Source organism: Sorex araneus, chromosome 3 (assembly GCF_027595985.1).
Source record: "Sorex araneus isolate mSorAra2 chromosome 3, mSorAra2.pri, whole genome shotgun sequence".
NCBI classification, from domain to species: domain Eukaryota; kingdom Metazoa; phylum Chordata; class Mammalia; order Eulipotyphla; family Soricidae; genus Sorex; species Sorex araneus.
In genome coordinates, this window is record NC_073304.1 from 139,502,994 (window position 1) to 139,518,519 (window position 15,526).

Consider the following 15,526-nt stretch of genomic DNA (forward strand, 5'->3'; position numbering starts at 1 on the left):
CCTGTGCATCACTGGTGTGACCCAAAAAGAAAAAAAAAATACATCTGACCACTCAACTGGTGGGCCAGAGTCACTATTTCGGTTTTGTAAACATTAGTATCATTCAGTGCCAATAATCTCAAAAGGTTTAAGCAACTACTTTTCCCCAATAAATAGACACTTTCGTAAGGGAAACAAATATTGAGAAAAGACTTTGAGGAGGATTTATGACATGTACTTATAATTACGTGAGGTCCATTTCCAAGAACCAATATCATTTCAAAGAACTCAGGTTTGTAAACTACTTCAGCCTAGAGACTGGATGATTTGGATGGTCTGCTGTATCGATAGAGACGAATGAAGACGTTACTGGTGCGCACTCGAGCAATCGACGAACAACAGGATGACAGTGACAGTGACTGTATTAAGTAGGCCTGTGGCAATAATACCTACTGTTTTTTCTTTTCTTTTTTTTTTTCAATATAGATCAACTAATACACTAGTAAGCTGCACTTCTACTCCATTCCTGGGAACACTATCACCAAACTGATTTTTTGTTAAGTCTGTTTGGAGGCCACACCTGGCAGTGCTCATGGGACCATATGTGATGTCAGGGATCAAACAGGGATCAGCAGCCTGCAAGGCAAACACCTTAACTCCTGCACTATCTCCAGCCCCAGATTCAAATTATTGATGTCACTACCTCCCTTTACAAAGATGTGCTACCTTCTTTTGGCAGTAAAGTGCTGTCACTTGGCTTCTGCCACTCTGGTATAATATTAGCCTCATCAAAATTAGGGAACCCATTTCAATGACAACTCCTAGCATCATCCCTGTCCTGCAGCAAGAGCAAAGCAGCTACAAGAAAGAAACTATATAGTGTCTGAGCAATGGTACCATTAGGAAGGCACTTGCTGTGCATGTAACCAACCCAGGTTTGATTCCCTGCACCCCATTTGGTTCCCTAAACCCACCAGAAGTGATCCCTGGAAAGAGTCAGGAGTGGGTCCTGAGCACAGCCAGGTATGGCCAAAAAACTAAAAGAGCTTAAATTACAAAACTGTCTATACATTATTGTAAACTACAGTGTTTTTATAAAGTGGAACACTGTTGTAGCACTGTCATCCCATTGTTCATCGATTTGTTCAAGCGGGCACTAGTAACATCTCCATTGTCAAACTTGTTGTTATTGTTCTTGGCATACCAAATACGCCACAGGCTCTGCCGAGCAAGTGGGATATTCTCAGTAGCTTGTTGAGCTCTCTGAGAGAGACAGAGCAATTGAACCCGGGGTCAGTCGAGTGCAAGGCAAACACCCTACCCGCTGTGCTATCGCTCTAGTCCATAAAGTGACACCCTACCCGCTGTGCTATCGCTCTAGTCCATAAAATGTAAGGGAGACATAAAAGATAAAATAAAATGTCTATAAATCATACCATACTGATCAATATAATTTTAGGGACAATATAGATATTGACAAATTTGATCTTTTTAAAATATGTAATATCTGATTAACTTCCTTTGAAAACAAAGAAAATTTTGAAAGCCTGTTTGGAGGTCTGTGAAGTAACTTTAACAGTGCACCAACCAAAAGAAGTCGGGAAAATTAAAACCAATGGGGGCTGCTATATTTCATATGTGTTATTATCTTCTTCAAAGAATCTCAAAATATATAGTGAAAGTAAATTAACTTCTACAGCATATCCAGTTGATCCTTTGGCTTGAATGCACAGTTCTGAAATTCTGACCTTGTAATTCACAATTGAATTAGTAACTTTTTCTAAACAACTATCTTTAAGTGGTCATTTTCCACTCAATATCACATATTCTTTTATTCCATTTTGTAATCCCTAATCCAAAAAACCCTAAAGTTTTGAAGTATGAAAATTCTGAAGACACTGGTGAAAGTTCTGATTTTTATTAGACTGAGTATATTTTCTTTTCTTTTTTTCTCTTTCCTTTCTTTTCTCTTCTTTCTTTTCCTTTCTTTCTTTCTTTCTTTCTTTCTCTCTCTCTTTCAAAGCAAGAAGTTTTCATTGAAACTTATTTAGAAAGATGTAAGGGGGAAGAGTAAATTTGAGAGAGAACACAGGCTTTACCATGTGGAAATAGGCAAGCAAAAAAGCATCTAGACATGCAAGTGAGGAGGCTGGAGCAATAGCACAGCAGGTAGGGTGTTTGCCTTGCAGGAGGCCAACCGGGGTTCGATTCCCAGCATCCCATATGATCCCCCCAGCACTGCCAGGAGTAATTCCAGAGTGCAGAGCCAGGAGTAACCCCTGTGCATTGCTGGGTGTGACCCAAAAAGCCCCCCAAGAAATAATTAATTAATTATACATGCAATCGAGATTCTTGGTCAAAGGAGAACAAGGGCTTAGAGCAAGTCCAGGCTAAGTATATCTTCTAACAACAAAATTAGTGGTAGAATAAAATCAATTGTTATCTATACTTAATTAGCCAAAGTTTTATCATTTAGATATGCCAATACTTAAGAGTTTATACAAACAGATTCTTCAGACATAATGATATATCTTAAAACATATAAATCTGCAATTAGGACTTTTCTGTATTTGTTTATCGAATATATTTCCTTGTTATGTAAGGAAATATGTATCATGATATAAACAAAAATGTATTTATCAATTTAGGCTTGATTTTTAGTCAGTAACATTTCAGTTTCTTTCTAGTCAGTGCATGCCAAAGAAATGGCACTACAAACCAGAATTTTCATTCTTAAGCTGAAATCTGAATATTAAGAGATTAATTTACCGGTAGTTCTTTCAATAAACATTTGTATTTGTGATGCCTATACACTAGCTAAGTACAGAGCTACCACTGTAAATGAAAATCAGATAAACCAGGGAGCTGGAGAGATAGTAGAGAGGGTTGACCTGGTTTTGATCCCGGCACCCAACAGGTCCCCCAAGACAGTCCCAAGTGAGTTCTAAGCCAGGAGTAAGCCCTGAGTGTTGCCCGCAAACAAACCCCCAAATCAGATAAACAAATGAAAGAAGTTTGAAGAATCCTGTTGCTCACCTGTGCTCCTTCAGGTGGTGGGAGACGATAGCCAGATACGGGCGGGACAGGAGAGCCACATTCTTGACAGAAGCGAGCAAAAGGATCAGCTGGGCGGGTGGCAAGGCAACGGGCACACCTGCAACAGGAGAGGACCCCCGCTGGGCACAGTGCTCAGAGTATATATTGAGAATAAAAGGCAGAAATCGGAAACTTTCAAATATGGTTTAAACATCATTTTTTAAAATACAAGGAAAGAAAAAGCAGACAACTCTCAGTTATGAAATGAGGTCAGAGTGGAAGAAAGTTTTCTTTTTATTTCACTGCAAAGTGAACTCACCCAGGGAGCCACAGGTGCACTTTGCCTGTGGCTGGTTTATCTCACTTTCTGATGGAAGGAGTTTAATCAGCAGCCTTGAGCCCTAGCTGGTGTGGGCTCTGGCTTTTCCTATTACACTAAATTTGATGTGTTAGAAGAGTGAGCCCCAAATTCGAGAAATGTCTGCATTACACTTTCTGACTTCTTTCCTTGCCACCAAGCCCAATATGAGTGCTAGATCCCTCCTGGCACTCTGGAAGTCTATTGAGAAGGTTGATTTCTGATCCTGTAATTTATCTAATCTGTCCATAGCATCTATCATGTTTGGATACTGTGCACTGGAGTGTTTAGTTGCCTGTACTAATTTTTGTTATCATGAATTACATCATTATTCCAAACTCTTTGAAAAAAAAAGTGCCACAGTGTCCATATTTGCAGGTATAATATTCACGTTCTAGGCTTATGGAGCTCCTACACCATACCCATCACTTAGAGCCAATATTCTTCAACCCTGCCACTGTGTCCATTCTCACACCTCTGCCTCCACTGACTTCATCAGTTCTGCTGACAATATCATGTTTATATTTTCCTGTTTATTGTGTACTCTCTAGCCTTCTTTATATTCCACATATGAAAATCATTCAATAATTCCCTTTCTCCTAACTCATTTCACTTAGCATGATGCCCTCTACGTTATAATAAAATGTAACATCTTATCTTTTCTTACAGCTGAACTGTATTCCATTGTGTGTTTATATATATCTATGTATATATGCATAGATATATGCTAATTTCTTTTTTAACTTATTTTTTAATTAGTGAGTCACTGTGAGGGTATAGTTACAGATTTACATATTTTCGTGCTTGTGTTTCCCTCATACAATGTTCAAGAGCCCATCCCTCCACCAGTGTCCATTCTCCATCACCAATGAACCCAGTATCCCTCCCACCCCCCAATCCCATCCCCCCCACCCTATCCTGCCTCTGTGGCAGGGCATTCCAATTTGTTCTTTCTCTCCTTTTGGGTTGTTGTGGTTTGCAATAGGAGATTGGGTGGCCACCATGTTCAGTCTCTAGTCTACTTTCAGCACGCATCTCCCTTCCCGCGCGGGATCTCCAATCACATTTTACTTGGTGTTCCCTTCTCTCTGGGATGTATTTCCCCCAGCACATGAGGCCAGCTTCCAAGCTATGGAGCCCACCTCTTAGTATTATATACTACTATTCTTGGGTGTTAGTTTCCTACTCTGTTATTTAATGTTCCACATATGAGTGCAGTCATTCTATGTCTGTCCCTCTCTTTCTGGCTCATTTCACTTAGCATAATACTTTGCATGTTGATCCACTTATATGCAAAGTTCATGACTTCATCTTTTCTAACAGCTGCATAGTATTCCATTATATGGATGCACCAAAGTTTCTTTAACCAGTCATCTGTTCTCGGGCACTTGGGTTTTTTCCAGATTCTGGCTATTGTAAACAGTGCCACAATGAACATATAAGTGCAGATGTCATTTCGACTATGCTTTTTTGTTTCTCCAGGATATATTCCAAGAAGTGGTATTGCTGGATCAAATGGAAGCTCAATTTTTAATTTTTTGAGAAGCTTCCATATTGTTTCCAAAGGGGCTGGACCAGTTGGCACTCCCACCAGCAGTGTAGAAGGGTCCCTTTCTCCCCACATCCTCTCCAACAGTGGTTGCTTTTGTTCTTTTGGATGTGTGCTAGTCTCTGTGGTGTGAGGTGGTATCTCATGGTTATTTTGATCTGCATCTCCCTGATGATTAGTGATGCAGAGTATTTTTTCATGTACCTTTTAGCCATTCGTATCTCTTCCTTGGAAAAGTTTCTATTCATTTCTTCAGCCTATTTTCTGATGGGGTTGGATGTTTTCTTCTTGTAGAGTTCAACCAGTGCTTTGTATACCCTTGATATCAACCCTTTATCTAATGGGTACTGGGTGACTGGGTGAATATCCTTTCCCATTCTGTAGATTGCCTTTGTATTCTGGTCACTGTGTCTTTTTCGGTGCAGAAGCTTCTTAGTTTAATATAGTCCCATTTGCTTATCTCTGTTTCTACTTGATTGCTTAGTTCCGTGTCATCTTTGAAGATACCTTTAGCTTCAATATCATGGAGGGTTTTGACGACCTTGACTTTGATGTACCTTATGGATTGTGGTCTGATGTTGAGGTCTTTAATCCATTTTGATCTGATTTTTGTGCAAGGTGTCAGATCGAGGTCTAAGCCCATTCTTTTGCATGTGGTTGTCCAATTTTGCCAGCACCATTTGTTAAAGAGGCTTTCCTTGCTCCACTTCACATTTCTTGCCCGCTTATCAAAGATTAGATGATCATACATTTGGGGTTGTGTGTAGGGATATTCCACTCTGTTCCATTGGTCTGCGGCTCTGCCTTTGTTCCAGTACCATGCTGTTTTAATTGTTACCGCTTTCGGCTGGTCTCTCATTCTGGGTAACTCAGGGAAGGGACCACCAAGTAAAATGTGGTTGGAGGTCATGTGGGGGAAGGGTGATGCGGGCCGAATACAGACTAGAGACTGAACACAATGGCCACTCAACACCTTTATTGCAAACCACAACACCTAATCAGAGAGAGAGAACAAAAGGGAATTCCCTGCCATAGTGGCAGGGTGGGGTGGGGGGAGACGGGACTGGGGAGGGGGGGAGGGATGTTGGGTTTACTGGTGGTGGAGAATGGGCACTAGTGAAGGGATGGGTTATCGAACTTTGTATGGGGGAAACATGAGCACAAAGATGTATGGATCTGTAACTGTACCCTCATGATGACTCTCTAATTAAAAATAAACTAATAAAAAAAATTTTCAGAAATGGTAAAAAAAAAAAAATTGTTACCGCTTTGTAGTAAAGTTTAAGGTTGGGGAGGGTGATGCCTCCCATCATCTTTTTTTCAAGAGTTTTTTTAGCTATCTGTGGGCACTTATTGTTCCATATGAATTTCAGGATTGCTTGATCCATTTCTTTGAAGAATGTCATGAGTATCCTTATAGGGATCATGTTAAATCTGTATAATACTTTGGGGAGTATTGCCATTTTGACAATGTTGATTCTCCCTATCCATGAGCAGGGAATATGTTTCCATTTCCTCATGTTCTCTTTTATTTCATGGAGTAGCGTTTTATAGTTTTCTTTGTAGAGGTCCTTTACTTCTTTAATTAAGCTGATTCTGAGGTACTTGATTTTCTGGGGCACGATTGTGAACGGGATTGCTTTTTTCATGTCCCTTTCCTCTGTCTCATTGTTTGCATATAGCAAGGCCATGGATTTTTGGGTATTGATTTTATAGCCTGCGACTTTACTGTACAAGTCAATTGTTTCTAAGAGTTTCTTAGTAGAGGTTTTAGGCTTCTCTAGATATAGTATCATACTGTCTGCGAATAGTGAGAGTTTGACTTCTTCCTTTCTTATCTGAATGCCCTTAATATCTTTTTCTTGCCTAACAGCTATTGCTAGTACTTCCAGTACTATATTGAAGAGAAGTGGTGCGAGTGGGCATTCTTGTCTTGTCCCCAATCTTAAAGGAAAGGCCCTTAGTTTTTCCCCATTGATGGTAATGCTTGTCATAGGTTTGTGGTAAATGGCTTTGACTATCTTGAGGAAAGTTTCTCCAAAGGTTTTGTGTTCCCGGAAATGGAAATACCATTCCATACTTTGATGCCATTACCATCAAAGAATGGAACTGCTGGGTAATATGGTAGCTTCTGATTTGCATTTCCCTGACAGTCGGTGATGATGAACACTTTTTCATATGCCTGTTGATCATCTTTATGTCACTTCTGAAGAAGTGTCTGATCATCTGCTCTACCCATTTTAACATGTGTATGTATAACCTTTCCTCTGTCCTTTCCCTTTTTTTGTTTGTTTTGGGGCCACACCCAGTGGCACTCAGGGGTGCTCCAGGGACCATATGGAATTCCCCAGGGTCAAATCCAGGTCGGCCACATGCAAGGCAAGCTCCCTTCCCACTCAACTATCTCTGGGGCTCCTCCTCCTCCTTTCCTTTATGATCCGATTTATCAAAGTGTTCTACTCTATTTCCTCCAGGAATCTAAGGATTTTTCAATTTTGTTTAAAAATAAAAAAAAAAAATTTAAAGCCCTTGGTTTTATTTCTCTTTTGTATTGTATTTTGTGTACCCCCCTTACTTCTATCTTATTGATTTTCACTAAGCTTTATTAAATCCTCCTACTTACTTTAAGCTTCATTTGTAGTTCTTTTTCTATTTTCTTGAGATATGTGGTTAGATAATTTAGCCTTTTCTTGTATCTCTTTGAACACCTGTATTGCTATGAATTTCTTACATAGCACAACTTTTTCTGTATTCCATAAGTTCTAGTAGCTCTTTCCTCATTCTCATGTTTCCATGAGGGAGGATATCTAAGGAGGAGGAAAGTATAAGCATGTTAAGGGAAGATTTGGGGAGTATAAAAATGATCCAAATAAAAGTTGCTGCTAAGGTACTCCACTGTCTCACCTGGAAATTAACCTGCCCAAACTCAGGCTCCTCTGAGTGAAATCGCCAGACTTTCTTGGAGATGGGATGGGCTGTCTCTCCGCCACCTTCCTGCACTTCCAGAAGCCACATCCACACCCTAAAGCTGCCACCCAGTTAAAAATTTAACTTCAGGTATACTGCCCATTTAAAAATTCTGAATTTTCTGGTGAACTCATGCAGCCATGCAACATCTCCAAACTCTACAACACTGATAATCCAGTAGTAGCATACCAGATCAGATGGGATGTAATGCAGAAGCCAACCAATCTCAATTAACAAAAACATTAACACAGAAGGCTTAACTTGTTAACAACATTTTAGTAATCCCTCATGCAAGGACTTAATGTCTTCATGGTGAGATACAATAATTTACGCTACTTTTATTCTAAAAAATATTTTTTGATCATTCTATTAGCAATTTATGGTAATAAGAACTATGAAATAAATTATTATGGACCTGCTATAAGGGAAATCTTGAGGGATGACTGGCAAAATTGGAGACAATGGTGGAGGCAAGGTGATGGGATTGGTGATGCAATACTGAATGCCTGTAACAAATCATCACTGAGTTTATATAAAGAGTGTGGGGGGAGGGGTAAATTTACATATGCAAGCCCTACCTATGTCACATAAACTTCAAAATATATTAGCAAAGAATTTTTTTAAGTTTAACTAATGACAGGTGTGAGGGCAAAACTGACGCTACAACAGGCAGAAGAAATGAGAAAAATCAGGTAGGCCCCAGATTCAGTTCCCAGAACTGAAAGATTCAGTTTCCCAGCAAGAAACAATGTGTAACGAGCCAACCTGAACTCACCTGCAAAAGTTCCTGGGCTCAGCAATCAATCACAATGCCCCAGAAATTGTCTTTTGTTAACCCTAAAAGAATGAGTGCTTATGGAACCATAAAGTATTACTGGAAATTATTGTTTAACTATTGCCTGACCACTGTTACCCTAGACACTTGCCAAAACAAGTGTCTTACTTTGTTTGGTAACTAAGTAAGATTTTTCTGAAACAATAAGGCACGTACTGCTTATGTAATCAAACCCTATCTAAACCGCTTGTTACTTGGAGTCGGGGTCGCTATCAAGAGACCATTCTGTGGGTGAGATAGTTGACCCCAGTTAACTGGAATTTAATTCCTTTTGCCTTTGCATTGTCGTGTGTGTGCACCTCTGTTCGTCTCTTGACTTGAGAATCCATAAACCCAGGTATAACACAGGTAAGACATGATTATTACCATAATGACATCCAAGTGCAAAATAAAATTTAATGCAATATATTTTAGATTCCAGTAGTGAAAACTTATGTAAATGAGAACAGGCATTTTATTGTATTATGTTAAATGGTTTTAACTTACTTAGTTACATAGGTTAAAATTATATAGCAGAGAGGCCAAAATGATAATACCGTGGCTAAGTCACTTGCCTTGAATGCAGCTGACCCAGGATCAATCCCCAGCACCTCATATGGTCCCCTGAGCCTGCCAGGAGTAATCCCTGAGCACAAAGCTAGGAGCAAACCCTGAGCATCACTCGGTGTGCATCAAAAATCCCCCTGCCAAAATAATAATAATCATATAGCAATCACAAATTGGCTTTTACTGATTTATTTTCTGATCATTCCACTTGCCTTTTCTTTAAGTTTTGTTGGAGCAAGCAATATAAAATAAAATTGTCATGTGCCTTAGGGGCAGGTTGGGGTTGGGAAGGAAGCTGGGGACTCTGGTGGAGGGAAAGTAACACTGGTGGTGTTGGAACACTAAATGCCTGAAACAAATGTATTATGAACAACTCTGTAAACCACGGTGCATTAATAAAAATTTTTTCAGAAGTTCAATGATCTCCAAGCACAATAAATATGAAGAAACTGACATAATTTTAAATAAGTAAAGTAAAATATTAAAATAATTTGCCACAGGAATGTAAGTGGAGTGTAAGTTTCCCTGGTAGAGCAACATGTGAGGCCAGAGGCAATCCCTCAGTACAGAAATTACAAAGTAGCCATAGGCCCGGCTGCTGTGTTCAACAGGAACCTTACTTGCTTATCTCTGTTTCCTTGCTTGCTTATTGCACTCAGAGAAACCTGTGTTCTCTCCTGAACACACAGCCCTCCCTCCTCTCTCCCTCTCTCCCTCCCTCCCTCCCTCTCTCTCTCCCTTTTCTATCCCTCCGTCTCTTCTTCTCTCTCTCCCTCCCTCTCTCCCTCCCTTTCTTCCTCTCTCCCTTCCTCTCTCCTCCCTCTCTCCCTTTTCTATCACTCCCTCTCTCCCTCTCTGCCTCCCTCTCTCCCTTTCTCTCCCTCCTTAAATCCCTCTCTCCCTTTCTCCTCCCTCTCTCACTCCATCCTCACCTCTCTCTCCCTCCTCACATCTTTCTAAATAAGTTTCAATAAAATTATCTTGCTTCACCAAAAAAAAAAAAATAGCCACAGGGGAGAAAACACACACACACACACACACACACACACACACACACACACACACATCACATACAAAATAACGAAGAGAGCCAGAGGGACAGTGCAGCAAGCAGGGTGCTTGTCTTGAACCTGGCTGAAGAGGGTTCGACCCCTGCCACTGCAATATGGTCCTCTCCAAGCCCTGACAGGAGTAATCCCTGAGCACAGAGCCAGGAGTGGGCCGTGACCAGAGAGATAGTATAGTGGGTAAGACACTTGCCTTGCATTCAGACAACTCAAGTTTGATCTCTGCTACCAAGTATGTTGTCCTGAGCCCCTCCAAGAACAACCCTTGAGCACTGCCATACGTGGCCCCAAAAACAAAAAACAAAAACGAAGAGTGACAACAGGTCCTCATAAAAAAAACAATACAAGCCAGAGCATAAAGAAGCAGCATCTTTAATGAAATAAAATAAACCTAGAATTCTCAACAAAATATTATCAACAAAATGAGGAGAAAAGTAAGGACTTTTTTTGACATACAAAATTAAAAGAATTCATCACTAGCTTTCTTGTACTGCAAGAAATGTCTAAGCATTTTCTTTAGCAAACAATAATATAAACAAAGAAAATATCAAACAGGGATCTAGATCTACAAAGAAAATATTAACACAAGAAACAGTAAATACTGAATAAATTTTTTAATTCTCTTATTAACATAATTAAAATACATTATTATAGCTTGTTAAAGTCATTATAAATTATGATCAGTAGATTTTTAATCCTGGAATGCAAGTGGTTCAAAATGTGAAAAATTCAGGAGCCTAGTGATAGTACAGTAAGCAAGGTGTTTGCCTTGCCTTGCACAAGGCCGACCAAGGTTCCAATCCTGAGCTTCCCAGAAGGTCTCCTGAGCATCAGAAAAGGGATTCCTAAGCCCAGAGCCAGGAGTAGTCCCTGAGCACTGTCAGGTCTGGCCCCAAACAAAACAAAACAAAATGTGAAAATTCTGGGACAGAAAGACAGTACACAGGTAAGGCAGATGCCTTGCACACTGCTGACCTTGGTCCAGTCTGCACTACCCCATACAGGCCCCCAAGCATTGCCAGGCGTAAGTCCCAAGAACGGCCAGGTATAGCCCAAACAGGCCCCCAAATGTGAACATTGATCAATAATAGAATGAAAAAAAATCCACGTGGTTATCTCAATAGATTGCAATCTAATTGAATTTAAAAAAAAAAAGACTTGACAAAATTAAACATCCTTTTATAAAAATACTCCAAAAATAGGAAAAGGAAAAAAATACTCTCAGCACAGAATAGGTGCATATGAAAAACCCACAACTAACATCATACTCAATGGCAGAAAACTGAAAGCTTCTCCCCATGGTCAGGAAGACAAAGAATCCCACTCTAACTTCGACTCAACACAGCACTGTAAATTGTAACCAGTAATTAATCAAGAAAATAAGTAGCACAAGCTTTAAAAAGTGCCTATCAAGACGCAGGCTAGGATGGGGGGCTGGGGTGGAATGCAGCCTGGGAACACTGGTGGAGTGAGGTTGACACTGGGGGTGGAATCAATGCTGGAACACAGTGTGTCTGAAATTCAGCTATGAATAACTTCATAAATTATAATAGTTTAATAAAAATTTTTCAAAAGAAGGTAAGTAACATTTGTAGAATAAGAATGGCCACAATAACACAAAGGATATTATTACTACAAATATATTTCCACAATGTTCTTACACTATACAGAAAGTGGCATAATAGTATCTGCAGATACACTACAAGTTTAAAGTATGCTATAAACCACAAAGCTAGAGATAATAAGACAACAAATGATATGAAATAAAATGGAAACATAAAACATACCCATCAATAAATCCAAAAGAAAGCAGAAAAAATGTAAAGGCAACAAAGAATTGATAAGACAAACAGAAAATTCATGACGTTTGATTTAAATTCAAATACAAAGATCATTGGGGGGGCTGGAGCAATAGCACAGTGGGTAGGGCATTTGCCTTGCACGAGGCCGACCCGGGTTCGATTCCCAGCATCCCATATGGTCCCCTGAGACGCCAGGGGTGATTCCTGAGTGCAGAGCCAGGAGTAACCTCTGTGCATTGCTGGGTGTGACCCAAAAAGCAAAAAAAAAAAAAAAAAAAAAAAGAAAATACAAAGATCATTGAATTAATACAAATACTCTCAATACCCTGATTAAAATGCCAATATTGTCAGACTTTTTAAGTTCATCTATATACCGCTTAAAAGAAATCAACTTTAAATAGACACAAATAGGTTAAAAGTAAAATAATTTTGTTTTGTTTTGATTTTGGACCACACCCAGCAATGCTCAGGGCTTACTACTGGCTCTGCATTCAGAAATTATAGTGGCAGTGCTTAGGGGAGGTCATACGGGATACCAGATCAAACCGGGTGGACCACATGCAACATGCAAGGCAAATGCTCTACCTGTTGTAATGTATTCCCAGTCCCAAAAGTAAAAGAATTTTTAAAAGATATGTGAAAACACTAATTAAAAATCAGCAGTCTGGCTCCTGATCGAGTTGCTGAACGGCTATGAATCCAGACTCAGAAACAAATCTTAGAGCCCAGCAGCTTTTGGCAAAAATGCGGCCGGACTCGAATTAGGTTTTCGGCCCCAGGCCTCCCCAGGAGGGAAAAGGTGACTATCCACCGCCTTTTCCCGCTGGCAGCTGGGGGGGGCCGTCATCTTCCAGAGGCCAATGGACAGACAGGATTGGGCCCACAATGACGAAGCACCTGGGGCCTCACATAAAGAGGGTGGGGCCGGCCCTTTCCTCCCTCCCCGCCCCCCACAAAGGAGACCTGAGTCACAGCCCACAAATGGCCTCTCTGGTTCCTGATTAAGTCACTAAACGGCCATGATCCCAGAGACTCAGAAACAAATAAATCTCGGAACCCAGCGGCTTTTGGCAGAAATCCCTCCAGATTTAATTATTAAAATTCCAGAATTCCAAAATCATATGCTACTCATAATCAGCAATAGAAAACAACGTGTCTAATGTTGCCTTTTCAGCAGATCTAAGTGTTGGGGAAAAATCTGAAATAACAATGGCGGGGCCAGTGTTGAAATCACTGCATCACTGTCGTCCCATCGAGGGGGTGGAGGAAACGAACCTGAGGCAGCCGCATGCAAAGCAAATGCCCTACCTGCTGTGCTACTGCTCCAACTCCTGGTGTTGAAATACTGCATGTAATCAAAATAGAGAGAGAGTAATGTGGACATCATCTGTCACATAGGTAGAAGGAGGGTGTGGGATTGGGGTATACTGGGGTGGTTGGTGGTGGGAAATGTGCACTGGTGAAGGGATGGGTGTTTCATTATTGTATGACCAAGTCTTGGGCTGGAGCGATAGCACAGCGGTTGGGCATTAGCTTTTCACGCAGCCGATCCATGTTCGATTCCTCTGCCCCTCTCAGAGAGCCCGGCAAGCTACCGAGAGTATCAAGCCCACACGGCAGAGCCTGGCAAGCTACCCATGTGTATTGGAAATGCCAAACACAGTAACACTAAGTCTCTCAATGAGAGACATTACTGGTGCCCGCTCGAACAAATCAATGAGCCACGGGATGACAGTGACAGTGATGACCAAGTCTTAAATGAGAAAGCTTTGTAACTGCTCTCACAGTGATTCAATAAATATTTTTTAAAAAATCAGTAGTGGCTACATTAATACCAAACAAACATTTATAAGCAAAGAATATTTCCAGGGTAAAAGAAAGTTCAGCTGAGGGACTAGAGTGATAGCACAGAAGGTAGGGCATTTGCCTTGCATGCGGCAGACTTGAGTTCAATTCCAGCATCCTACATGGTCCCCTGAGCACCGCCAGAAGTAATTCCTGAGTGTAGAGCCAGGAGTAACCCCTATGCAATGCCGGGTGTAAAAAGAAAAAGAAAGAAAGAAAGAAAGAAAGAAAGAAAGAAAGAAAGAAAGAAAGAAAGAAAGAAAGAAAGAAAGAAAGAAAGAAAGAAAGAAAGAAAGAAAGAAAGAAAGAAAGAAAGAAAGGGAGGGAGGGAGGGAGGGAGGGAGGGAGGGAGGGAGGGAGGGAGGGAGGGAGGGAGGGAGGGAGGGAGGAAGTTGGGCTGAAGAGACTACAGAGAGTAAGAATAAGATAAACAATAGAAAGTAGAGATAGAGAGGACCTTATATCTCTACTGATTTTCTATTGTTTAATCAACTAAAAATATGCTGGAACTCATATTTTTTGCCTTGCATGCTGTTAATCCAAATTCAATACATGTCATCAATTATAGTTTCCTGAGCATCACCTGGAGTGATGATCCCTGAGCACAGAGCCAGGAGTAAGCCCTGAGCACAGAGCCAGGAGTATGCCCTGAGCATCACCAGGTTTGGCCCACAAGCCAAAAAAAAAAAAAGGCAGAAAAAATAAAGATATTTCATAATTAAAAAAGGACCAGTTTATCAAGAGCACCTGGTAATCCAAAGGGTTCACACATTTCACAATAGATCTTCAAATTACATGAAGCAATAACTGCCAGAAATGCAAGGATAAGAAGATGAATTCGTAAGTACAGCCATAAGTTCCAACATATTTTTAATAGACTAAACAATAGAAAATCAGTAGAGATAGGAAAGATAATGCTATCAGCTCAACCTTACCATACATCTGAATATATGTATGCATATATATATTAAAGAAACTCAATGTGTAGTATGAAATCTTACTTTAAAAAACAATTCTGGGGGCCGGAGCGATAGCACAGCGGGTAGGGCGTTTGCCTTGCACGCGGCCGACCCGGGTTCGATCCCCGGCATCCCATATGGTCCCCCAAGCACCGCCAGGAGTAATTCCTGAGTGCAAAGCCAGGAGTAACCCCTGAGCATCGCCGGGTGTGACCCAAAAAGCAAAAAAAAAAAAAAAACCAAAAAAAACAATTCTGGAGGTGCCGGACTGTGCGGACTGTGGAATGATAGTACAGCAGGTAGGATGTTTGCCTTGCACATGGCCAACCCAGGTTCAATCCCTTGCATCCCATATGGTCAGGCAAGCACTGCCAGGAGTAATTCCTTACTACAGAGCCAGGGGTAACCATGAGCACCACTGGGTATGGCCCCAAATCAAACAAACAAAAAACCAATTTGGAGTGAAGTGCCTTCACTGGTAGATTCTAACAAGTAAGAAAATAATAATAATACTACATAAACTAAAAAAAGTTCAGAGAATATTTGTCAACTCATTTTATAAAAAACCAAAATATCCTCATAC

The 15,526-nt window shown here is 40.6% G+C and overlaps 1 protein-coding gene across 1 annotated transcript in view; it reads right to left on the minus strand.

Moving 5' to 3' along the window:
- The window catches only part of DZANK1 (double zinc ribbon and ankyrin repeat domains 1), a 109,661-nt gene that overhangs the window by 56,828 nt on the left and 37,307 nt on the right, over window positions 1–15,526 (minus strand). Inside the window, 1 exon segment of the mRNA XM_004614405.2 lies at window positions 3,016–3,133. Within this exon segment, the coding sequence (XP_004614462.2) occupies window positions 3,016–3,133 (118 nt within the window).